Here is a 26,498-nt window from a genome sequence, read left to right as displayed (position 1 = left end):
ATATAACAAAATTTTATGATGCCGGATACAGTAATTAGTTCAATTTCACATTCTTTGCTTTGGCAAGCCATGACTGAATTAGGAATCAGAAATGATGAAACAGTATGCACATAACATCCTGGCCCCCTCCATGGCTCAAGGATTTAAAACGCTGTAGAAATCACTTTTTGATCTGCTTCTCTGTCATGTTGCTAACCCCAGTTATAGGCTTGAGATAGTAAATATCCTTTGAGCAGCAATTATGTCTTCTTCCGTATCTCTTAAACACATTTTAGCTATTAATATACATGCTAAGAATGTCTTTATTAGAAGGTGAACACTTATCATACCCATCCTTCAGAAGTACTGTCAATCCAGCAATTTACTTTACACTGACAGTTTTTTGGTGCCTGAAACAAAGTCCTGGGAAAGGAAACACACCAGTCATACCTTTGGTGCGCATCCCTGTCATCAGTAAAGCTGCTGCACTGACCTGCATGCGGTTCATGGCTTCCCGGATCTGATCCAGGTGGTGTGCAGAGCTGAGGGCTTCCAGACGGATATCCGTTAATTTGAGCTCCTTCTCCCTCAGCTCGCTTTTTAGCTGAAGAATAATTTCAGCCTCTGCCTCTGTGCACTCACAGATCCTAAAGAGGAGCAGGAAACAGGCAGGAGATTAAAGGAATGTTCTCTCCCCAAAGCAGTGTCATTATTAAATATCAAAGAACAGAAAAGCGCTTGCTGCTGGTGAAACCTATGAGTGAAGAAAGAAACTTATCAAAGAAACATGAAAACGATCAAACTGCAAATTAAAAAAGGAAAAAAAAGTCCCCTCCAAAAGAAGTGATCAGATTGCTTTATAGCTTTTTAGTTTAGCTCACTATGGTGAAAAACAAATTCTTAACTAATTTTCAGGTATCTTTGAGTGTCTAGCATCCATTGGTTTTAATTGGATTTTTTACTCACATAATTTCTTTGGTGCAAAGTTTATGATTTCTCTATGCAACGGTCGTCAGAACTGATGTGTGCTGATTAAACTGTACTGCTGATATTTATTATTTGTTAGGCATCAATATTTTCCTCTGATATGAATATTGCACAAAGGGACAGTCATTGAATAGTCTACAAGATTTTGATGTGTAATGGTTTTGATTTGTGATGGCTGATATTTTGCCTATAGCCTGTGATTTTGTAATGTATAATAGAGGAAATCATGCGGGTTGGTTTTTGTTTTTTCCCCTTGAAGACTGGATTTCCATGTGGTTACTTTTCATATGCATTTATTTTAACCAAAAAAACCATTATAGTGTAAGAAAAGATTGAAACATGACTGGCTCAGGGACCCACAACTGTCCAGCTCTCTTGTTAGACTGTTTTGCATCTTTGTATCATCATCAGAACCACCAGTAGAAAATAAAACACTGAACTTTGGCTTGTTACACTAAGCAGTATTTCCAGTCAATTCAGCAAATGTTATTTGTTCTTTATTACTGTGACTATAAATAGTTAATATTTTCAGAAAAATCTTAATATGAAAAATATTTTATGAAAATAAGTATTATTATTGTGATTATTACTGCTAATATTTAAAAACAAACAAAAAAAAAGAAACAAAGGTCAGCATTTAATTGCCAGAATGCATGCAAACGCATTTTGGGAAAGAAGATGCAGCACTCTTCAGGTCAGCAGTTGGGTACACAATTCCATGCCCCACACTCAGTTTTACCGGGATCTATGCCTGTAGACCACGCGGCCGTTTTGCCTTTTCTCTGATGCCCACACTAGAGATGACCTGCACACACATGTATTAGACAGATGCAATTGGAAGAAAGTAAAGGGAATGGTTCAGAACGCAAGACCCCATCAAGAAAATATACGAAGAAATCGTAAGCAAAGGGAAGATGAAGTTCATGGCAAATAAAATACGTGCCAAATAGAGGAAGAAAAATAATGAATATCATTCAAAACATGCAAAAACGTTTTAAATGTGATTAAAGATTAAGAAAGACATAGACCAGGATTTTTTTCCTGAATATTATGGTATAGCTCTTTTTGTGATGTGTCCATACCTTCCTATGCTAAGGAAATTAGAAATGAAATTTTATTTCCATGCATATTCCATTTACTAACTAATAAAACAGTCATGAGAATAGAATTCCTTGAGTGCCTTAAGAAAATTAATTATGACCTGATTATTCTCAATTAGGCGAAGGAAAGTAAAGCTAACATCAGTAGTAGACATTTTTTGGTTCAAAGAGGTTGATTTCCTCATATCAGAAAGAGTTATGAGTTTAGCAGAGTGAAAAAAAAAAAAAAAAGCAGAGAAATACGAATAAGAAGGAGCTAGGAACTCCATAAGAACATATCAGATATTAAAAAAATACTGAAGAAATCAGACAGCTGTTGACTGTTCACTTGTTCTCAGACCTGAAACCTTCAGGGTGGTGATTTGAATAAAATAAAAATAAAATCCCACAAAAAAATGTAAGCTGATAAAAGAGAGGAAATAGATTAAAATTTATATACACCAGTAGCTACAAAATAGATAAAGTAATAACAGGAGAAATAAGTATACTGTAAAAATTCAAAAATATATATATTTAAGAATTTTTTTAGAATGTCATGAAAAAAGGTAACAAGGAAACATTAGCATTTGGCCTTTGCTAAGTGGATGCTATAAAGTTGCTAATGGTGCAGGGAGAGCACAACACAGGCTTTTAGAAGTTTGTACAGCCAGGTGATTTTGGGTAAAATCTGTGAAAGGATGAAAGATTATGACTGAATAAAGACCTGCTGCAGAACCAGTGTGCAAGTGGTGCAGCTCACGAGAAATCTGGCAAATGGATGGAGCTCAGGATTAGAAGACCTCAGCTGTCAACAATGGTTTCTGAACTGCAAATGGCCATGCTGGAGGTTCGCTTCCCAGCCCACCCCATTTGCCAAGAGAGACACTTACGCAGATGCTGACTGTGATGGTTTCATCGATGTTGTTGCACACTCTCCTGAGCTGTGGGGCAATTTAGGTGAGGAAGGAAGGGAGGAATCTGTCAGCTCTTCTATGTCTGAATGTGAGGAAGGAGGTTTGGTGGACTTTTTCTTTCCAAAGGCCTGTTTGAAAGAGCTTCTTAGCTGGAAAACAAATACAGAGCAAGATTATTTTCCTCATCACAGCACTTTGTGTGCAGCTCATGTTTTGAAGAGTTAGTTTGCAGATGCCATCCTAGCCACTGCCTGAGGTCAGTATGCAGAAGCAAGGTATTAACATATGCAACACAGTATCTCTAAAAACATGATACAGTGCTTTGTTTTGACTTTATTAATCCAGCGCAGTGCAGAAGTAATGCTATGGAGAAAGTGCAGGATTGAGTGGTACAGCTATTGGGGAGGGGTGCTCATTTAAAGCCATTAAGCCCCAGTAGAATCCCATTCCCATGGCATTCCCTTCAAGGGGTGGCTTTAAATAACCACTTTGCGTCTAGGTACAGGCTCAACTAAATGCTGAAATCAGAAAATAAGTCCAATTTACAGTGTTTGCCAATTTATTTTCCCCATTAAAACTTTGAATGGTCAAACTATGCAAAGTCTATTATTTGGATCACAATCAAGAGGATCTAAGTGGGAACAAGAGGTTTGCCTTGTTGTACTACTGAGAAGAATGTTAGCTGAAAGGTATACACTGTTTGTTGCAGATTCCTATAGAGTGGTAGGATTACCGAACATACAAGCATTGCCTTTTCCCTCTAGAAGCTTGTATCCAGTATTGAAAAGGGACAGAATAGCCAAAGAGCCATTTATTTCAGAAACCAAGATGACAACAGTTTTGTCTCCAGTTAAAATTAACTATGTCATTTGTTCATACCTATGTCTAAGTACAGAACTTACTCATCTTAGGAAAAATACAGGTTTTATTTTTATTTTCAGAGAGTTGCTCTGGTCAAAACTGTACAGAACACAACGACCAGCTGGTTCCTCTATGAAAAAATAAGGACTTCAAACACATTATTTTCATGGTAAAACTGGAGAGTGGGGAGTGCGACCACTGATCTTAATGAGAAACAATATTTAAGTCCTTTCCAGCTCATGATGTCTAAGGAGAAAGAAATGGATTTTGGCTACACTCCCCCTTTCTATAGCCTAAACTTTGAGATTAAAATGAATAAAGACGAACTGAGAAGACATACAGGATAATCTGGTTTTAGAAGGTATAAAAGCCTACTGCCAAAATAAATAGCAATCATGCCAAGATAGGGTTTTTTTATAGATGCATGCCAACTTTTCCATGGTTTATATTCACCTCACTTCCTCTAGAGTTCACCTTGCAGAAACATGAAAGAGTGTGGAATTACAAATCAAGGGAATGAAGGCTCATCAGTATTTTAAAACAAATGTTTATGCAGATAACATTTTAAAAACAATAAAAACATTTTTCTGATTATTTATTTAAAGTATTTAATTAAATCTTTAGCAGTATGTGGTATTTGTATGTTCCAGTTGAGCAACATCTTAATTTCTTTAAACACTGTAGTATTTTTAAGTGAGAATTCTTAACTGATTTCAACTCCCTCCATAGCGGGGTAATATATTTGAATCAAGCTTTTGAACCAAACTGCAACTGAAGAAAAATCAAACAGGTTTTCAATGTGGCCCAGAGGTGGTTTTTGGTCACAACAGCTATTTTAAATTTATGATGTTGTTGTTTTGTTCTTTTCTTGTTGTTGTAATTGTTGCTTGTACTTTTGTTTGTTTTAATTACTCTGACTTATGCAAATAAAACCCTGCTGATATTCAATATTTTTAGCTTGCTGGTAGTGTCACAGTACAGATACACATGAATTTCTTTATACCCATCTGGCCTCACAAGAACATTGTCATGAAATGAACCATTATGTTACTCAGACACTAGGAAATGACAGAATAGCTAGAAGAGAGGCTTAAACCTGCTGAGTACTCACCCAGTTTTTCTTTTTCTTTTTTTTGGAATCAGCATCATTACCACTGCCAATACTGGAATGACTTGTAGCGCTGTTGATACTGGAGACACTTTCTGAAGAATGTTGCCGCCTTATACGTAGATCTAAAGAAAGGAAGTTATTGTGAAATCACTTTCAATACATTAATAATAGTAACATTAATTTTTATATTTATGTAGCATCTGCCTCCTCAAAGGCAGTCTAAATGAACATAAATGGCACTGATGCTAGCAGTGGCTCAGATTCAAGCTATTGAAGCTTGTGAGAAACCATATAAGGACCTAGGGGGATGCATACAATTAGTCCAATACTTAGGGGTTTCTCAAACTAGGCTGTTCTTGCCCAGAAGGCAATGAACCTTCACAGCAATGTATGCACGTGTATCCTCATAACTGAGCACATGGATTACGTGACATTTCAGTGCCACATGTACAGGAGTTCTGAGGAGTGTAGGCACTATTCAACTTGTAGCAGCCCTAATCAGTGTTCAGATTCTACCTTCTAATATACCCCGATGGAAAGAAACAGGCAAGAGTTCATTAAAAATGAATGAAACAAAATAACCAGGAAGTGAAGAATATTAAAAATGGTTGGTGCAGCTTCTGAGTTTCAATTTTTTAGAGATCTCTGATAACTATATCTTAATCACTGGAAATTATTCTTGTACAACATGACCCCTAATACGAAGGGAAATTACTTTTTAGATTATTTTCTACTTCCTAGAAATTTGCTTTGCTACACTCAAGTCATGCAGTGAAATGACCTTAAGGCAAACACCTAAATAATGACCTCTCTAATGGAAGATCAGTAACACTCTCAAAAACAAATACCATATTATTTTTTTTAAAGTAATTTCTTTGCTGTTGCTTATCAGCAGGCACTTTTGAAGTATGTATTTATCATGCAATATCAGCCTAACTGTACTGACAAATTAATTTGACATCTGGAATTTAATGCCTGCTTTCCTGCACTGATTTAGCACTTCAAGAAGGAGCTGAGCTGTTGTCAGCCTTTCTCTTACCAACAAGAACACCAATTTACAAAGCTACAGCTTTGACTGGGTTCTCAACCTCTAACCATGTTATACTGTAAGACCTCACTTGTGTATTGGGTGTACTTCACTAGTCAGTTGCAGCAACACGGTTATTTCTCCATCAATTCCTGGCCACCCAGCTCTAAGATAAAGCTCCAGGAAGTTTGGCAGACAGGAAACTTGGGCAAAGTTTCCAGCTCTGGAAATACCACAAGTATGCCTACCACTCACTTCAGAATGTGCTTTGCCTTGCAACAGAGCTCCCAAACAACAGAAAAGTAGTGACTTAGCTTTTTTTTTTCCCTGGGGAGAACTTCTGCATTTATTTTGATAAAGACAAGCCCATACCTTTGTGGGTATGATCGGGGCCATTCAAGGCTCCTTGAATAGCAGCTTGTGCAGCAGAATTCTGGGCTTTCAGCATTTCAATGGTTTCCCTTAGCTCTATAAGCTCAGATTCCTGTGGGAAGAGCAAAGAGAGATCAAAATAATGGCAAAAGAACAATGTTTGTCTAAGCTAAAAGAAAAAATTGCATGGGAGGAGTGTTCAAATTAAAGATCATGGGACTGCTTGGGTTATCAAAAGGGCAGCAATAAAAAGAATGCATACTTTCTCTCCAAAGATATTGAAGTTAACTAACATATTCTTTTTCATTTACTCTATATAAAGCAATCATGCTATTTTTAAGAAGAAAACATTTTTAATTAGGAGTAATCTAAAAAGGGTCTCAATTGACTATAAAATATATAATTAAGAAAAGCTCAATGACTTTGTTGCAAAATACAATGAAGCCATTTGAAGTACGTCCTTTAATATGTGAGGCTACTGTTTAATGGATAGATTCAAAAGATTTAATTTGTTAAATACTAATTTAATTAAAAAGCCCCTGTTTAATAGAAATTGTCCTGCAAGTCGAAGTAAAATTATTCCACTTGAGTGCAAGAAGTTCTGCATCAGAATGCACAGCTGATTTTTATTAGAAAATATATTTTATTATTGCTTTTATAAGCAATATTTTATTTACTACTCCCTGTCCTTCCAGTCTCCTTCCTATATAATTAGGGTTAAAGGAATTTAAACTCAACAATAGAGAAAAAAAGAGAAGGAAAAGAATAAGTTTTAAAACTTTTGGGAAAGAAACTTGGAGATGATCTGTTTCAATGTCACTGCTTAACTCCTTCTGGAAAGAAAACCTGATGGATTTATACTTCGTAAAATAGTTAAAAGTTTTGGTTTTAAGAAAATTCCATTGTGACTGTGTTGTTTTTCTTCCCCGCCCCCCAGATGAAAAAAAAGCAAACAACACAAATATTTTCTATCCAGTTCACAATGAGTCTTGCAACATTTAATCTGTTGGTGCTCAACCAGACTCTGAAACGTTATTTGTGTAGACAGTTACAGACTCCAGTGGTGACTAGCAGCTCACAGATAAATATATTCTTTCACAGTATGGGTCAAGGAGACCTTTCCATTAATAGGACATTGTTGAAAATTCATAAGGGTAGAAAGTTGCAGAAGTTCAATCCTGCAAGGTGCTAAGCAGCCTCTTAATCCTGAGCTTGGTAAAAGGACTCATTAAATTTCTTTGTATCAGGTTTAGAGTATTTTTCCCCCATTATGTAAATAGCACAGTGAAAAAGTGAAAACCCAAACTGTTTACTTATGGATAGGATGCCTAACCTTCATTAACTTTCCAATTAAGCTATTTTTCTCTACTTAAACTTCTTTGTTTCCTGAAATTCCATTGTTCTGGTGGTGCTGGGAGGCCGGAATGAAGCACTGCAGCAGCTTATGATAAATTTTTGTTACAGGATCCTTCAGTATGGAGTAAACCTGAAGTCATGCATGTTTTCATTGAATTCTGGAAATGAAAGATTTTAGTGTACAACTGTTTTATGAAACTATCTGTGTAAACCTGATACTGCAGTTTTTTCCACATGCTGCTGGACAATTATGAAAAACTGATCGCAGCAACCATTAAAGAAAAATCTGTCTTGTTGTCACAGATGTCCCTTTTTCCTTTTAGTGTTCTTTAAACCAAACTCTAACATAATTTTCTGACTATTTTCTACAGCAAAGCATCCTCTTTGACCAACCTACCTTTTGTTCAGCAGTCATTGTTAGACTTTGCAGTCGGCCTGTCATATTTCCCAAGCTTTTTTCAAAAGCTGCTACTAGATGAGCCTGTGAAAGAAAGACAACACAGGGAAATTTTCCCAGATCTATTTGATTTTTAAAAGTATGTTTTTCCTTCAAGCACATTTTCTCCAGCTCTTTAATATTAGTACAAACTCAGACTGAGCTAAGTTGGATTGATGAATCAGCCAAATGCACCCAGTGTTCCTCAGGCTTCTTTAGCTCCCAATGAGATCAGCTCAGGTATCTCTGCCTGGAAATGAATTATGGATTTAATGCCTGGCTTTAAATTTACTGATGTATTAGCCAAAAGTAGTCTGCTCCCAAAGAGAAGTCCAGGAGCAATTATTTTCAATTACTGGACACTTCAAAACAGGAATTCAAGCACTTTATCTTGAAGCAAATTTTAACTTCAGAAATAAAAACCTTCAGAAAATCCTAAGCCTTAAAAAAAAAATTAACACAGTTAATCTTATAAAATGCCATTGCTTAGTCTATTAATACTATATTGCTCATATATGTCAGTGTGTGTATAAAATATATTTTGTAAAATATAAATATAACATTTATAATGTGTGCAAATATATATATATAAAACAAAATAAAATCCTGAAATCTGGAAGTCTTACTTCTCAGTATAAAAAGCAATAGAGTTGAAACAGATCAAAATATTAAAAAAAAATAAAACTTCTTTCTGGCTTTTATTTTTTAAACAACCTGCATCCTACACTGTAATCAAACTAAATTTATACAAATTATACTTAATCAGATCTAACTGGCACTGAGCTTTGTAGGGCAAAGAAGAACAAATGGTCGTAAAGATCCCAATATGCTAAAAAATTGCGTAAAAATCCCTATGCAGGGAAAGGAGAGCCAAGGGAAAATAAAGACTTAATTTTTAAGGAAGTCCATATAATCCCATCCATTTCTCTCGCAACATCAAATAGTAAAAGCATAAGGAAATGCTTATTTTCTCATTACCATCTCAAAAGTGGTAATAGACAAAGTCTCTAACCATTGGCACATGGAAATATAACTCAAACTCACCATATTTATATGCACAAATGGATTAACTGAGCTTCCTCAGGGAGAAAATTTAGTTTTTATTATAGCAGTTCAGGCACACACAGTGCCTGGCAAATTTTTCAGTTGCAGATTTGCATGCTTTTACAAGCATAGTTGAAATTGTTTGAATGTATGCAGTTGCACTGAATCTGAGGTATAATCAAGAAAAGACATGGTCCAAAAAGGATTTTGTTCTGCATTTTAGGAGAGGGAAAAGATCTTCTTGCCACCTAGCTCTGTATATTATCCCTCAATAGAAGAAGATTACCATAAATATCATAGTGGGCTACTTCTGCATCTCTGCTTCAGAGCTGTTGTACTGATGAGTGACTTTTGTGTCTTGTAAATAATTTTGGATTGCTATAAATATTTAGGTGTCTTGAAAGCCTCTTATTTTATTCTTATTAAACTTACTAAAAGTTTACTCCTTGTAAACCACACTATTAGTATACTTAGGTGCACAATTACTTACAGGTGTAGTGGTCAATTGACCTGTTTTCTGCATCTGCAGGGATATCTTAGGGATAACTTTTGTGGTAAAAGGACACATACCACAAGGACTAACTCCAAATAAACATGAGACTAGACAAATATAGAATCTCTAGAAGATAATTTTATATATTCCTATTTTAACATTTATAACTTAGGCTACATTCTGGAAGTTAAAATCTTTGATAAAATGAACCTGAAAACCTGCCAATCAATACTACAGCCTTTGGTTGTTTTCACTACTCTATTTCTCTAAGAAAATAAAAATAACTGTTTTTAAACTTACTTTTAACTTTATTAATTAGCTACATGTTAAACGTATCCAGATTAATCTATGGTGTTTTATTTCCAAAGATGATGACCACACACCCAGAACACTATCAGAGACAAAATAGATGCACTACTACAGAATTTTAGCCAAATGTCTCTTCATTACTTTTGTTTAACAGGAAACTAATGGAGCTCACTGTTCCCTGCCTCATAAAAAATCTATGTCTTGGCTGACGGCCCATGGTTCTGTTTTACTCTGAGAATTACAGTGGGGACTGAGGGCTTGAAAGAGAAATAATTTGTTTAATTATGCATTGCTTCTCTCCTTTTCTAGAAATTAGACTGTAATAACCACAGTACTTTGGTACCAAACTATGCATACTTGTGTAAAGTATTTTCCTGTTCCATAGCTACAAATGCATCCTGTATAGGACATGAATAGACAACAAAGAACTTACAGGAAAAATTAAGTAGTAAAAAGCAGCATTAAAAATGTCATCAAAGGTCACTGAAACTGTTATTTTCTGACAGCCTTTAGAGAAAGACAGCCATGTAACAAGGGTTCTTAGTAAAATTCACCCAGTGACAGAGAACATTACCTTCTTGGAATATTATACCAAACTTTTTGCATGATAAATGTTATTGGATCAAGATGATGCATTTTTCTAACTCATTTCAAATAAAGACTATTAGAACTTGATTTCCTAATAATAAAGAAATGTAATTCAAAGTGCCATTTACCATAAACTATTCAAGAAGGAAACCTTTTAATTGCATTGTTCATTACTTTAAATGTTTATTACAAGATAACACTCATCTACTGAAGTACTGATTTTATATTCAGAGTAATAAACTGTTCTTTCTCCATGGTAGCTAATATTCATTCCTTCAGCTGTCTAGGAGCTATCACTTGCAAACTTAAGCACATTTTCCCTACAGAAATACTACACAATAAAATAAGAAAATTTCATTTCAAAAAGGCTACATTATCAGTATACTTATATGTGTGTGTTGAAGTATACATAAAACAGAAGTATATGTATGTATTTCCATTTGAGATCAGCTTTCACATTTAAGCAGTTAAATGCAGAATAATTCATAAAGCAATTAAAGCAAAGAGAAAGAAAAATCTGTGTCTTTAATAATGTTCATTGGAAATTAAAAATTCTAATTAGAAACTTTTTTTACACTTAAAAATTTGGTAATTTATTTGGATTGGATTGCTAATCCTCAGTTTCTGAAGATGATTAAATTTATCTAGAAGTTTCCATTCTTTCATTCTTGTAAAAATATTCAGGAATTGTTTTGTTTGTTTTTTTTAAGATACAGCCAATCTCTCACACCTTAGAAATCTCTGTGTTAGATTCAGAAGTTTCATTCATGGAGTACACACATCCTTGCAATACTTCAAAGAGTAGCCTGAATATTATATGTGGTTTATATAATGCTCATTCTATAGTAAAAATATGTCTTTAAAACTGAATGCAGTATTTGTACTTGAAAAAAAGACATCCTGGAATTAGAGTTCAGGAACTGGGCATTACTTGAAATATGCCTGCAGCAAAATATATCCATCATTAACTTGACATACATATTAGATACATAGATAGACAGCTCTTAATCTGTAGATATCCTTCACATACGAGTTAATTTTGACTTCTATTAACATGCAAAATGCACACTGGAAACAGTCGAAGAGATGTCTTCAGTGCTAAGATGATAGATTTGATTTTAAAGATTTCCTTAGTAAACTGTCCCAGACAGGCAAGCCCCAAATACCTCAGCTCAGGTTTACAGCCTATCCTGAACATGACATTCACATACAAAACATCTGCCTTCCAACACATTTTGGAACCCGACCTGTGGCATTCAGATTTATAAAACAAAGGCAAATAAATAAAGTTCCTCCCACCTGACAGGGCTGAATGAAAGGAGCTGTAAAAGGCCAGAAGAGATCAGGCTGGTTGCAAGCAGCAACTGTAGATCTGGTGGCCTTTTCTGTTTGCTGCCTGCTAGCACCTTGTTGCTTGGCTGTAGGATAGCGGTTCAGAGCTGGCCAAACAAGAGCATTAGCCAGCACACCCCCTCTGCTTTCTACTGGCATCCTGGCTCTACTACAGCTTGCAAGCAAGCACCCTTCAGCTTTATACAGTACAAAGCTCTGATCAAAGTCCCTCTGAACAGGCTTGGTCAGGCTGCTCACTGGAATTTGAGTCCTTGTCAGTCACATACGGAGTCTGCTGGTTGGACATTTTCTGCACTGAAAACAGGCCCTTTCTGAATTAGTACTGAGATTTACCTTTCAGCCACACTGAGAGAGATGCCAGGAGTAAAGCAAGAATCTCAGGGAAAATCTGTAAATTAAGCATCCAAATGACAGCTGGACGCAGCTTCAATGTAATCATTTGCAGGCAGAACACTTTGGCCCTTTGGGGTTAATCAAATGAAATAAACTGCTGAAGTCAAGCATAGTACTTGAGTCCAGCCAACAAAAAACTGAACAACAAATCAAACCAAATAAGAAAAATTTTAGCAGAGTTTTTAATAATGCCTGAGAAATGCTGTAACTTCCAATTGACAGATTTTGGCATAAAATAATGTATCAAGCAAAGGCTTGATTGAAGAGGTCAAATTTCAACCTGCCAGTCTTTTAATTACTTATATACTAATGTCACCAACAGTCTTCTGTGGAGAAGCAAAGAAAGGCACAAATAGTGTCAAAATGAGCTGAATAAGGTGATCTTTTTTTCACTCACGTACAGTACTTTTGCTCAGTTCTACAGAGGGAAATGCTAACAACAAATTCACATCGAGATGGAGCTTTGAAGGAACAAGATTTCTGGCTATTAACACTTCTCCAGACCGCAGCAAGGCAAAAAGTGCTGCCTGTTTTCAGACAGTGAAGGTATGGAAATTAGGAGGGGTTCAGGACTAACGCTAACAGGAATGCATTTGTAGCAAAAGCATCAGAAAGGACTGAGCATTTTTCTCATTAGCAAAAGCACCACAAAAGACAGACTGTTCATGCAGTTCTCTGTTTGCCAGAGAAGACAGACAGTGATCAAACGTTTCTGAATTAAACTTAATGCTCATTCAAGATTTAGTCTTCCTGATGAGCAAACATGACTCAAAATGAGGGTCACAGTAGTATTATCCATGTAGAGATTTGATTTCTTCTCTGAGAATAAATTCCAGATTTTTGTGATTAGGAATATTTCTCCTTTAAAAGGCAGTGACTGGTGAAATATGTAGTCTCTTAGACTACAAAAGAAATGGTAAATGAGTACACGAAAGGAACGCATTGTTAAGGCAGTACAAGTTCATGAAATCTAGAAAGCCATCTAGGTTTTCTGTAAGTTTGCCAAGTTAAATCAATTGTTTGTTAATAACTTTCAGAATTTTCATGAAAAGTACTTAACATGTGGCATTTAAGCATCAATTCTGTAATTAAATAAATTTCAGTTGTTCTATCACAATTAAATAGTTGAATATACTGTCCGCTTTCAACCTGGATTTTATTTCTGATGTTTAAGAGATACTTTGTAGAATTTCTTCTCATAAAATCCTTGAAGGACTGACAGAAGGGCTGCTAAAAAGCAGTTGCTTTTGATTGTTTGGTTTCACATGAAAGTGTTGTTTTAATACTTTACAAGTTCTGTATCAGAAACAGCAGAAAATGAATTCAGGACCAGGTTTATTGTGAAATACTTCTCAATTTTTTGGTTCTGTAAAGTATGTATCTCATGAGAACATCCTGCCAAAAATATTTACTCCCAATATCTAGTAATATCTACTTTTTTTTCAAGATGGTATTCATTTGAAATATAATTTTGTTAATGCCTAGGGATTTTGAAGCCTCTACATTTTGTGCTCCTGAAAAATTTAATTTTGAAGGAATTTCTACATGTTGGGGATTTGGCAAGAGGAAAGATTTCTCTTGTATCATCTAAAAAATGCATGTGCAAAATGGATCCGCCTTAGGGTTGCTTATAGGTTTAGAGTTTAAAGAATATCTCCACAGAGATGGATTAGAAGGTGTGTAACAGTCAAAAGAACATGATTAAATTAATCAAATGTGGTACTTCTGGACAGGAAAACCAGATGTGTATGCATATATATTTAGCCATCCTATTGAAAATGTCCTTACAGTTAGATCCATAGAAAAGCATTTTTCCTGGCTGTTCAGGAGCCCAGAGGCAGCATACAAGAACAGATTCCCAACAATCCAGTCTGATTTATACAGATCAACCCAAATTTATTTCTTACCCACACAGCTGGTTTAGTTTGGGTAAAAACCAAGCCAAAATTCCCATTTTTAACTTAACTCCATTTCTTTGAATTATGGATCAAATGTAATTATAGTGTGGACCTGGCTTGGACAATTAGTCTAGAATAAATAATGTTACTAGAAACCATCTTGTATGGTGTTTATTTAATAGAAAGTCATATTGGCCAGAGGTACAGTGAAGGACTTCTAAATAAGACTGAGGAGAGACAGGAGCCAGTCTGTCCAAACAAACAAAACAATGGCTAATTTCCTCAGCTGCAGAGAATGCTCTGACATTATTGCACTTGTTGCCATATTATACACTACAGCATTTCTGGGTTGACTGAAAAGTGACAGAGCCTGAGTAACCTTTCAAGTCTCCCTTTCAACACAGCAGTTAGAAAGAATCTGCTGGTGTTTCTGTTCTGAGCCAGTGAAAAAAGGGAAGGGAAAACTGTTTTTCTACCTGCAGAGTAAAGAGAGGAGTGGTGCCAGGGGTCCTGAGTTATCACCTGGAACAGGCCCTGAGTACAAGCTCACCAAAGGCAAACAATTTAATTTAACTGATATGACACCTCAATTTAGAATAATGAAAAGGCTTGGTTTGGGAAGGACCTTTAATGAACATCTAGTCCAACTTCTGACTGGGAGCAGACACATCTTTCATTAAATCAGGGTCTTGCTGGACTCAAGACAACTCCTCTGGATAACACCAGGGCACTCAGAGTAGATATGAGCATGTCTGTGATTGTGCTGTGTTACAAGTCCAGCCAGGAATCACCTTCCTATGCTCTCCACTGCTGATGTATCTCTGCATTTGTTGTGGAAAGAAAAGGGCCCTGCAGAGAGCAACAGACTCACTAGCAAACACACCTACCCAAAGCATGCTATTTTAGCTCTTCTCTCCTCTCAGTGTGGTTTTTAGTCTGCTGCTCTCAGGATAGATGAATAAAGAACTGCCCAAACTGGTAAAGATGAAGGTCAGTGTCTAAAACATGTGAATGAAGGAGCCCCAAACCCAATACAGATATGCTGGCTATTCTAGCTATACATTCTCAAATGAAAAAACCCAACCCAGAATCCAGATTTTGAATTTACAAACATTGCAATGTCCCACATCATCTGATTCACTAGCTCACTCCCAGTACTCAGAGTATGGCAACCTAAACTGCTACAGATGTACAAATACAGGTGCTCTGCAGCCTTCTGAACAGATAAGAAAGTGCTAAGCATAGCTTTTCCACATTTTCATGTGTGGAAGTCACACACAAACAAGCAGCTTTCACAGAGCTAGAGATTATTTTCTCACAACATGAAATAATTTCTTTGAAATCAGCACTTATTTGTAAATCTAAATATTCAGGACACCTACACTTCAAAGAGAGATCGTTCAGTAACTTCACCTGAAACCACATCAACCAGACAGGATTGTCTCTTGCATTCTGTATCTGGCATTATTTTCAGATAACACGTTCTATAACTCATATTACCAATATATGTCAATTTGAAGGAACACCAGGAAGCTCTCTGTGAAATAGCCCAGTTTTAATTAGTTATATATCAGCACTGCTTTTGTAGCATATAAATCATATGTACACTTGTAGACTGTGCTTCCCTTCACACCTGACTGCATTTTGCAGGGTTTGTCTTTGTGAAATTAAACGCGAATGAATTCTATTAGAATATGCAAATCATGCCTTTCTTTGCTTGTGTCTCCTTACTTTTGGCCATTTTTTATAATTGATTCTGAGAAAAGGGTGAAATTTAACATGATAGGACTGTCCCATTCAAACTGTGGAAACTCCATTTCCACTGCCTACTTTTTGTTTCCACAAGATTAGTTTTTCTTGAAGCTGGGACAGTATAGAAATTCAATGAAGTCATTAACTTGGAAAACAAAAACCCTAAATAAATAAATAGTAAATGTCTCCAAGACTATGTGTTGAGGAAGAGCAATTGGTAATGTATTCATTGATACTACTTATCATCACAAGCAAAAATACTTACATTTGCTGAAAGTTGAGAAGTAAGTGTAGCAACTTTCTCCTGCGATGCAACCAGCTCTCTCCGTAGTTTCTGAATTTGCTAGAGAAACAACAGACTGCTGTCAGTAATTCAGCAATGTTTTTGTTGTGGTTATTTTGTATGTTTTCTTGAGAGACAACCAATAGATTTACAATGTCTTAGCTTCAAATTTTAATCTCAGAACTATCCAGAAATACAAATTATTAGAAGTTGTAGCTTAGTGTTGCTCCAACTGTTTTCTAGCACTCAACCGGTGTATGAGCCAGGATTCCAGTTAAGGGAGCACACATGGGTAAATGCTTAATTACTTTGTATGTATTATCCTTTTTTGCAAGGGAAATGTCACAAGTTTTTACCAAATCCCACAAGTCCCAAACATATGCTTAGTGCAGTCAAGGAGATGTGGCCTGAGGTTTTGAAACATGAGTGCATTTGGGTGAGGTTCGCCATGCCTGACTGTAGACATGATGCAACCAACATATGTTGTATGTCTACAGTAGACAAAGATAACGTGAAAAATGTACTCTCATGCTGCTTGGCATGAAGAAGGCTTTGATGGCTACCTCAGACACAAGATTTTTCTTTATGGTTGTCTACAATTAGGTGAGGTAAAGTAGTATTTTTTTTTTCTCTAACACATGCTTCCTACAGTCCCTGAAATTCAAACATGCAACCTCTTTAAATCTTATATAGTATTCAAAAACTTGCTTGCCAACTTAAAAAAAATAAATGTAGCTTTAAATGTGCTTGTTGACATGAAAATAAACTCAAGACCCTTTTATCCTTTAATGAAAAACAGAATCCTTATGAAAAATATGTTTCCATTTCAGCTGGGGTAGATACCTAACATGAAGCTTGCACATCATTTTAAGCCCATTTAACTCTATTTGAGATCTTACAGGGACTTCTGGGCACTGTACTGAAATCAAGCACAGCGTGGAGTTTCACTTTGAAGAGCCTCTCACATTCAGATGTAAATTATTCCAGACAAGAGAGATAAAATGGGTAAAACCAGCCTAGGAAAGGGAACATTTACAGCCACTAGTAAAGACCACTGCAGTACTTTAGTTTTATGACTCCCATGAAAACAAACAAGAAATACTGTGCAAGCAACATGAACATGTTCCTGTACTTCTGTAACATAAAAATAGCTCAGTCATTTACACTAGCTCAGTTCAAAAGGGGCAGATTATCGAGCTGTTCTCCATCCTGGACTGACCCCTTTATTTTTCCAAGTTTTCTCTTTTGGTTTTAAATGCAATTATTTGGCATTCCAGCTTAAGCTATAGTTTCATCATGCTCTTGCAAATCACAAGGGTTGGTCTCACGAAGTGCTATCCAACATCTCCTGTAAGAGCATCTCAAGCAGACCCAGATATTGAGAAAACATCATGTAGAAATATACAGGAAAGAAATGTTTATTTTCTATATTCAGACCTACAGAAAAGGCAATAAAATGAGGAACTGGAATTTAAACTACTGAGTTATAACATGACTCTTTATCTCTTTTTAACTTAAAGAGATGTGAGCTTAGACAAAATTATATTGAAATATACTGCAGCAAGGAGGGAAAGATATGTTTATTTGTTCAATGTCCTCAAAATATCTTTTTCTTTGATTAGAATAGTAAAAATAGGAGCCGCATAAATGCAGGAATTGGAAGGCATGCAGCTCTGTGAAGTGGAAATGCACCCCTTGGTGCTGTATTTTATTGCAGCTACTCTTTGGTGCCCTTTTAATACAATCAGGACTTCATTTTGAGAAAGGCTGTAATTGTATCCAGCTGCTGACCCAGGCTTGTCACCCATTTTTATACATTGTGAGGAGAAAGAAGCTATTTTCCATGTCAAATTTGATTTATATCTGAAATCAATCTGCATTGCTCTGAAATCCATCAAAGTGGTCAGTTCCAGAAATTTAATATAATTCAAAATGTGAGGGAGAGAAGTTCAAAGAGATCATTTGAAGTATTTTTCCTCCTGAAAGGTAGCACCTTACCTTGAATTGCACAATTCCTTAGATCCTGCACAGAGTGGAATTAAGTCTGAAATCAGACCTATCTTAACTCCTCCACTCAACGCCCAGTTCTTACTGATTCTTTTCATCTTTTCAGAATGACAGCCAGGAGACTTTCTTCAGCACAATGCTGAGAAAACACCTTCTAGTTAACTAAAAGCTGCACCAGGTTTCCACCAATACTTCTCAAAAGGCAATGCAAAGACACAGGGTGTATTTTCCCCACCAACTATGCAGTTTAGCCAAAGCAGGTAAACAATAAACTAAAAAGTAATGTAAGCAATACAGAAGTAAAAAAAGGAAGAAAAGTTATTACCTCTGAATGTGCCTTTTCTTCTGCCTGGAGGAAAACAAAGAAGAAATGGCTTAGAATCAGTGTGCAACATAATTCTGGTAATAGAACATAAAAGCCAGCCACACTGAAGTGAAATGAATAGCTGCACGCATCCATTACATTAAAGGAAGGTATCCAGTAAAAACAATAAATGGAACTATTTTCAACAGGCTTGGCAAAGTTCCAGCTGAAACCCCAAAGGGCTTGCCAGCATACAGACAAAATGAAATGGTGGAGAAATGGATAGCAGGACCAGAACTGCAGAAACTGGAGCTACATTTCTAAGATACAAACAAAAATTTACTATGCTCTCACTGCATGGGCCTTAGTCTGATTCAAAAGAAAACATTTATGCTGCAATGATTATTAGGGCTCCTGGATTTAAATTTGCTTCACTGCATACCAAGACATGTCCTTAATATGATACTATGTAATTTCTGATAAGAGAAGTTGACAGCACTTCTCATTGGGAAAGGGGAGAGGAACTTGCATCTTAATGTAATTTTGTCCATACAGAGTACTGACCAAAATATTAAAGGCTATCAAGGCATGTTGAAGTTTTAAATTAAACTTGCTAATATTTAATAATTTAGGTATTTTCCATATTTTAATTTATTGTGTCATATACTGAAACTTTTTATTCAGCAGCCTTTTTCAACAAGCTAAGAAACGAAACCACTGCAAGGCAAACCTTTGAAAGTCATTCAGTTTCTAAGCTTTGGATCAGTCCTATTCAGGAGACATTTGGGGAAAGATAAATCTTGCTTCAGTGGGATTCTAATGGAAAAGAATGGCATACAACAAGAAAGGAACCCTTTCATAACATAAAATAAGAATCAGTTAATGAACTGGAAATTAATCCACCCCATGGTCTCAAGTGGCCCACGCTCAGAGAAGCAGTCTACATTATCTGGAAGAGAATAGTAAACAGTAGAAGGAAAATGTAGGTAAGCAATTATCTCTAAATAACATTGAAAACCCTATGAAAACCCAAGGTAAGGGCACTTCAAAAGTTCTCTGGCATAGGACTGTCTGTCTTATACTTGGTGGAGAAAATCAGTATGGCTGAATTTGAGCCTATATTAGGCAATAATTTTGTTGTCAGGATTTTAATGATTCATAACAGAAATAGTTTTTTTGCTTTACCTTGCATAAGGGGAGAAGACTTCTGGAAAATGCCTCTTTCCATACATGCTTATCTGTTAGCAGTCACTAAACAGACTGTGATGCTATGATATTTACCTGGCAACACTTAGAAATGCTTTTGGCTGAAACTACTTCAATACCTGACACATCACTAGGTGAGGCTAATTTAGTATAATGATTTTTTTTCTCATCACTGATGTGACACACTAACCTTCTGATGAATATTTACAAAAAGAAGATTTGCCTACAGAAAATAAATTATATTCTATTCCCATTATTGTTACATCAAACATGCAGTACACGGAGGGTCACAAAGGGATTGAGGTGATGATGTCCTCTTATGATTTCTTCTATGACAACAAAAGCAAAAAATTAGGGTTGGTAACTTTTTCCTAGAACTGCCATGTGGAGACATGGTCCTTGTCCTTGGAGCACCAAACCTGATGATGAAGGCATTGCTACATGTCCTTACCAGACAACTCCTTCAATGCACAAGGAAGTGTTGCCTCTCCCTGAGTTCAGAGAGGTGGCTTTCACAAGTCAGATTTTATGAGCAGTGAAGGAAGTAAATGAATGCGAAAGACCAGGATTTTGGACCAGCTTAAAGAAGTAGAATCTGATAACCAAACGCATCTCAGTAGTTTTTACTTAAGTTTATGCTAACATCATTGTAACCCGTAACTCAGCCATTTTTCCAATACGCTCTAAAAGGAAAAAAAAAATTCTTTTTCTCACTCTACTTCTGCATTACATGCAAGCATCCCATCCTTGCAAGGATTATTTTTCTTTCTTTGAAGTCTTAGAACATTAAGGTACAAATGACATGTCCTTATAGAACTCCTCTGAGCACGGCCTAGCACAATCAATGAGGCCTAGGGAGTCAGAGTGTAGCTAATGGTGAGAGCCGGTGCAGGAAATTGGCAATTAACTAAATAGGGGAAAATTTAAGTGTTTCACCTACTGAGCAGGAGGAGATTGCAAATGGAGACAACCTACCATAATTTTTTCAATTACTCACAGGGCTAAATGAATTCACTGCCAAAACTGAATCAGTTTACTATGTCTGCTCACAAGGTATATTTTTCTGTGAAACAAAATGGAGGTCTCTGTACATGTATATCACTACAAGCTCGATTTCCAGTCTATGCAAGTTAAGTCCTGAGAACCAAATGCAAGTCAAGAAGAAAGCCAATGTTTACAAAAAAGAGTAGTGAATGCAGAACTTCTGTGGCATTGGACTTATTCAATGGCAGAAAATAATGAAATGTCTCTTCTGAATCTCATATTCTAATTCCCAAAGAAACAATCTTCAGAGAATAACTTGTTTTCAACTATCCTCTGGTAATTATACATGAAGGTCTTCATCTTCATTTAGTACTTTGATTGAATTTCTCAATGATTAGGTCACAGAAAACACTAGTACTAAGGCTTAAGACAATGCTTGATAAATCTAAGAAATACATTTAATTGAGATAACCCTGTGAAGCTATCCCATTGCTCTCTTCACTCAGCTGATGTGATACTGAGTGTTAAACTTTGCAGGCTCCTACTCCACTTATGCATCATCTTTTGGTTAATTGCTGAAAAGTTTAAACCCTTTTCAAAGAGGGTTCAAGCAGAAGAAATTCAGATCAAAAATCTTTGCTAAAAGTCAATGCTAGTAATTATTTACACCAATTTATTTCTGGTCCTTTTCAAATTTTTCTGCAGCTTACATTATCTTGCCTATATAATCCATTACTTAAGGAGTGGGGCTCAGCTGCAATGTGAATTCACAGTCAGAAGATATTTATAGTATGAACCTGGGTAAACAGTTTAAAGTTTATTTTGCAGGGAAAATACCACTCTTTAATATCATGGGGTTTAGTTAATATTTCCAAGATATTCTGTTGAAGTATAAAAGGTTATATAAATAGTAAGTTTAGTAAATTCTTGCTACATTACACAATATCAGAACACAGATATTTCAGAGTTACTCACTTACTGCTGAAAGCATCCTGTGTCACTTTACAGCTTGATTTTTTTCATCTACCAGTTTCATAACATTCTTCTAAACTTTGGCATGAAAGCTTGAATTATAATTTTTGACACACCTTCCCATGCAAACTGATAGTAGTGTCTCATAGACAAGGAAATAGTTCGAAAGGTTTTTTCAACCACGAAAACATCAGTGAGAAGCTTAACTCTGACTGTAAGTCATGCCTCACATGTAGCCAGCCTGTATATACATTCTACACCTCCCACCTTCACCTACCCTCTCGTGCTTCCACATAATTCAGGACTGATCTGGACTGGAATGACTTGCAACTTGCAGTTTAAGGCCTGTAAAAACCTAAGGCATGTGTACTTAATGTTTTAGACATGCCCTTGAAAGAACCTTTTTATGGTTAAACAGAGCTAGGAGAGGCACCATTGTGCATGGATACAATACACTTCCCAAGCTAACATGAGTTTAGCATTGAGACAGAGCCACCATGTGCTACAAATCATCAAACTGCAGGAGCTTGGTATTCCTAGGCAAGAACTGGCTCTGGGTAGGAGAGGCCATTGTTGTAGTTAGTGAGGAGGTTGCAAAGCAACCGCTGTGTATCAGCAAGGGAATGTCCAAACATCCCTATGGATCATTTCTTGTTAGTAGAACAACCAAAGCAATAAATGATGCAGAATATATTAAAAAAATCCCCCATAAGATTAAAAAAAAAGAACCAACCAAACAAAAAAATATAATAGAAGGAAAAAATCAATTACAAAACAACTTCTGGAGATAGAAACAAATATTAATCAACCTAATTAATCTAACTAATGAAGATTAAAGTTTTAGAAAGTTACTCTCCTCTTTTAAAATAACAATTAAATGCTGCTACTTGCAAGCAAAATCAGTAGACATTTAAACTCCAAATTACATCTCCCTTACTCTAATGCAATCTTGTGGCTTTCAAGAAGTTTACCTCAAACAAGACCAGGAGAGAAGTAATTTTCTAAATTATGCACTAGCTGACGGTAAGAAAAATGATTCAAAATGGTCACCTACAAAAGCATAAGGATCCCCATAAGAGAGACACTCTTAGACTTTCATGTTGTTTTTAGCTTTCAAAATGTATACTAAATGATTTTAAACATTAATAAACAATTCACATAAAAAGGTGAAAATAACGTTTTCTAAAATAGTATGCAGTAGTACAAAGCTGAAAACAAACATTCCTACTTTATTGCAGTAAAACTGTAATTCTCCTGGATCTCAAAGTATTGAAATTTTCACAAACAATGAACAAGAACAGAGGCAGGCAGAATTTTTTTCTAAAATATCAATACTCACCGTAGAGTAGAGAGAGGATGTGCTGGAGACAAGTGATAATGAGGACCCATGTACTTTAAGAAAAGGAAAATAACATGAAATATTGCTGAAAGCATAAAACTTCCAACATGTAGCTCAATAAGTAAACAAATTTTTAAAATGAGAACCAATTTTCCACAAAGAACAATTATGAGCTATCAGTATAGAATAGCTATTGATAGATTTCCCTGCAATTAGACTGTCCTATACAGAAAAACCATTTTCCTGGGTATGGGGCAGGTAAGTGAGACAATGACATTTTGTGTTATTATCAGCAAACCAAGCATCTCCTTTGTTGCTTTGACAAGAAATCACTTGATAAATACACTCTTCAGAGAAACCAGAAATCGAGCTGTTTATACACCTGTCCTAAAACCATTTCTGTTATGATACTATGCTTTGGAAAGCAGTTCACATTCCTTGGGGTGATCTCCCAAGCTTTCCTCAGAAAGGCTGACCTGTGTAGTTGTAGTCCACAGGGAGGAGTAACTGTGAGGGGTAGTGACATATTTCCCTTAATCCTCAGTGGAGTCTGCCTCAAGAGCATCAAGTGAATGTTGCAGGGCTGTACTTTAAGAAATGGGGTTCCTGGCCTACCTGGAGATGGCAAATGAAGACTAAAACTGTAAAAAAAATTGCCCCTTCTGCTGACTCTCCTGAGGAAGGCTATACACACATATAACTTCAAAGAAGATAATTTATTTTATTACCTTTTTTATTTTTGTTTTACAAGATGGGTTTTTTAAAAAATATTTATCTTTTGCCACAGTTTGATAAAAGAATTATTTTGCTTTAATAGCTAACTGTCTGCAACAAACAGACACAAGAATACTTGGATTAGCCGAATGGACTTTAAACCTAGTTTTCTACTTACAGAAATGTGGAACACTGACCACTGAAATGGAGTGGCTTCCAAAGTATGTTGATTTTCAGTCTCTGGTTTAAATGTCTGAGCTAAACCGCCATTCTGCACCGTGGCTCTATGTATTACCTCACTTGTTTCACTTTAACCTTCCTCAGAGCTCCTATCCTAAAATACATCTGACCTTCTAAGAGCATCATTTCATGTTAATCTCTAATGATCATAAACTGCTGAAAACTGTTTATTGCTGCTGCATTGACTTTCATTTACTCAGGTTGATCACAGTTATCCACTCCAGCTGGATATGAAACAGAACTAATGAAAAAGCTTTTATCAAAACCACTGGTGGCCCATTACTGAAATTCTACATTTAACACCTCTTTTTTTATGCATTAATTGCTTTGTTTTCTCTATTATTCTTCCAGTGTTTCCTCTGATAATTCTGTTCCTCAGCAAAGGGTCTGTAGTCAGCTCTGTCCTTGAATTATGTGATATTCTTCTGTGCAGTCAGCCATCCTCTCTGTGCTGACAACTCACAGCTTGAGTTGTCCTGCACCCTGCTGCTAGTATTACAGATCCAGATGTCTGCCTGATATATCATCTAAAATACAGTAAAAGGAATCAAAAAAGTAGAAGCATTATTTGTCTGTTGTTTTATCTAGGACTTTTTTATTTCCTTTTATCTTGTGACCTCTGGGGCTAAGGCAAGACTTTTTTAATTTGCCTATTACAAAGATAATTTACATTGTCATCACTTAGCAGTAAACAAGATGATTGTTATAGAATGAATTGCACAGGGTTTTAGTTGTCTTTTTTGTTTAATTAAAGCAATTAAGGACTTTGCACTCATGGGAATTCTGCAAATAATCAGATTTACCAGAAATGTTAGTTAGAAGAAAATGTTACAGTGCATTTAATTAGGAGTTGTCAGGTTCTCTGTGGATTAAAAAAGACCAAAACCCCCTAAAAAAAAAATTCACCAAGTTCCAGATGTTGCAGATAGCATTACAGAAAGCAGACAGTAATAATCTGCATAAAGTAGTGAGGTCAGTTCAAATTGCAGAATTTCAATAAAGAAATTCACATGGTGTTTCCTGAAGGAGGCTGTAGGAAAGTGGGGAATTTAAATGACTACAAAACAAAGGAGATGTTAAGTAGCATTGGTGTTTGGGGAAAAAAAAAAAGGAAGCACAGAAGTAGGACTAAGAAAGCAGAGAAGTCGGGTAGGTTCAGACATTTCAGATTTAGAGGAAAAAAGAATAATTTTCCAAGAATGGCTTCCTTTCCTCCAAAATTTCCAACAGGGGATTTTTACATGTATGAGATACATACAGCATTGCTTTTTCTGGGTGAAAATAATACCTTCCATGTTTCAGGATAAGAAAGGCTTGTGAGTCCAACTCAACACGATTAATATAAGCTTCACAAAATCATTTAAGTTTCTGTGGTGCAGGGTGCAGAAGAAATATTTCAAAATTTTACTGCGCTTTGGACATCTATTTTGGGACGTGTTTATCAATTTAAGTAGTTACTCAGTCTTACCTTCTTCCATGCTGTCCCTGAATGAACCAGAATGACTGATTGCTCGTGGTCTCTCTTCCAAGGACGTGGCACTGCCACACAGCTGGGAGTCATCGTAGAGATCAAAAGAAGTGTCTTGTGCAGGGATGCTGTTTGAACGCATCATGCTGGGTCCAGGAAGGTTAAACTGTGATAGGTTGGTTGGACTCACTGGAATAAAAAGCTTTATTATTGAAGCACATTTCCATTAAGTGAATTTTGCTTCTGTACAAAATTTTAATGTAGGACTAGCACAGTTAGGTGGACTTCATGCTCTTGAGACAATGGAAAGCTTTTATTCCTACACTTAAAGCTTCAACAAAAAGGTGGAGCAGATGGCCTCAAAGGAGCTGGATGACAATAATCCTGTAAAGCACATGGTAACCCTAACACTGGTGTCTGAACACCCTTTGGCAGCCCATAGAAAATCAATGGGGGAGATTCAAAAGTTAAAAAGGAATAAGAGGTCATAAGTACTTTTATAAGCAGCTCTTCTAATGAATCAGTATCTGTATTTCATAGTTATATACCTTTATTACTGACTGCTGTTAAGGCCAAAGTTTATTTGCATATATAAGATATTTATCCTTTGATTTGATCAAATCAAATCCTTTGATTTGAAAATTTTGATTTTGAGCACACCTACCACTATAATAGGTTGAATATTTGCGCAAAGGCCTCAGCTGAATTTCATCCTAATAAAGAGGTGTAGTCAGACATGGTTGAAATCAAGAACAGCATTGATGAACCTACTTTAAGCTTTCGCAAAGCTCTTTTACCAGGAGGAAGGAAAGCCTAGCTATGGTTATCCCGGACCACACCTCAATGCCTAGAAGAAAAACCTAACTGTGCAGCCAAATTCAGCCTCAGTATTTGGACTTTTAGTTTAGATCATCCAAGATGTGTCCTAAGTTAAAAACTACCAGAACAGCTGTGTTGCGAGAGCAAATTATTCCACAGGGATATGAAAACTGAAATGAAGCAAAGGACAATGAAAAAATAAAATTTAAA

At 36.1% G+C, this 26,498-nt stretch overlaps 1 protein-coding gene across 7 annotated transcripts in view; it reads right to left on the bottom strand.

The window, feature by feature from the left end:
- NAV3 (neuron navigator 3) overlaps positions 1 to 26,498 on the bottom strand; it is a 468,550-nt gene that overhangs the window by 20,059 nt on the left and 421,993 nt on the right. For all 7 annotated transcript variants that reach the window (XM_064701983.1, XM_064701980.1, XM_064701982.1 and 4 more), the window contains 9 exons: positions 25,470 to 25,658; positions 23,048 to 23,100; positions 18,568 to 18,591; positions 16,218 to 16,295; positions 8,084 to 8,167; positions 6,331 to 6,442; positions 4,932 to 5,053; positions 2,936 to 3,108; positions 473 to 626 (listed from right to left, as the gene is read on the bottom strand). In XM_064701983.1, the coding sequence (XP_064558053.1) occupies positions 473 to 626; positions 2,936 to 3,108; positions 4,932 to 5,053; positions 6,331 to 6,442; positions 8,084 to 8,167; positions 16,218 to 16,295; positions 18,568 to 18,591; positions 23,048 to 23,100; positions 25,470 to 25,658 (989 nt within the window). The remainder of the gene's footprint in view (positions 1 to 472; positions 627 to 2,935; positions 3,109 to 4,931; positions 5,054 to 6,330; positions 6,443 to 8,083; positions 8,168 to 16,217; positions 16,296 to 18,567; positions 18,592 to 23,047; positions 23,101 to 25,469; positions 25,659 to 26,498) is intronic.

Source organism: Zonotrichia leucophrys, chromosome 1A (assembly GCF_028769735.1).
Source record: "Zonotrichia leucophrys gambelii isolate GWCS_2022_RI chromosome 1A, RI_Zleu_2.0, whole genome shotgun sequence".
Classification (NCBI taxonomy): Eukaryota; Metazoa; Chordata; class Aves; order Passeriformes; family Passerellidae; genus Zonotrichia; species Zonotrichia leucophrys.
This window is presented reverse-complemented; position numbering and strand designations above follow the sequence as displayed.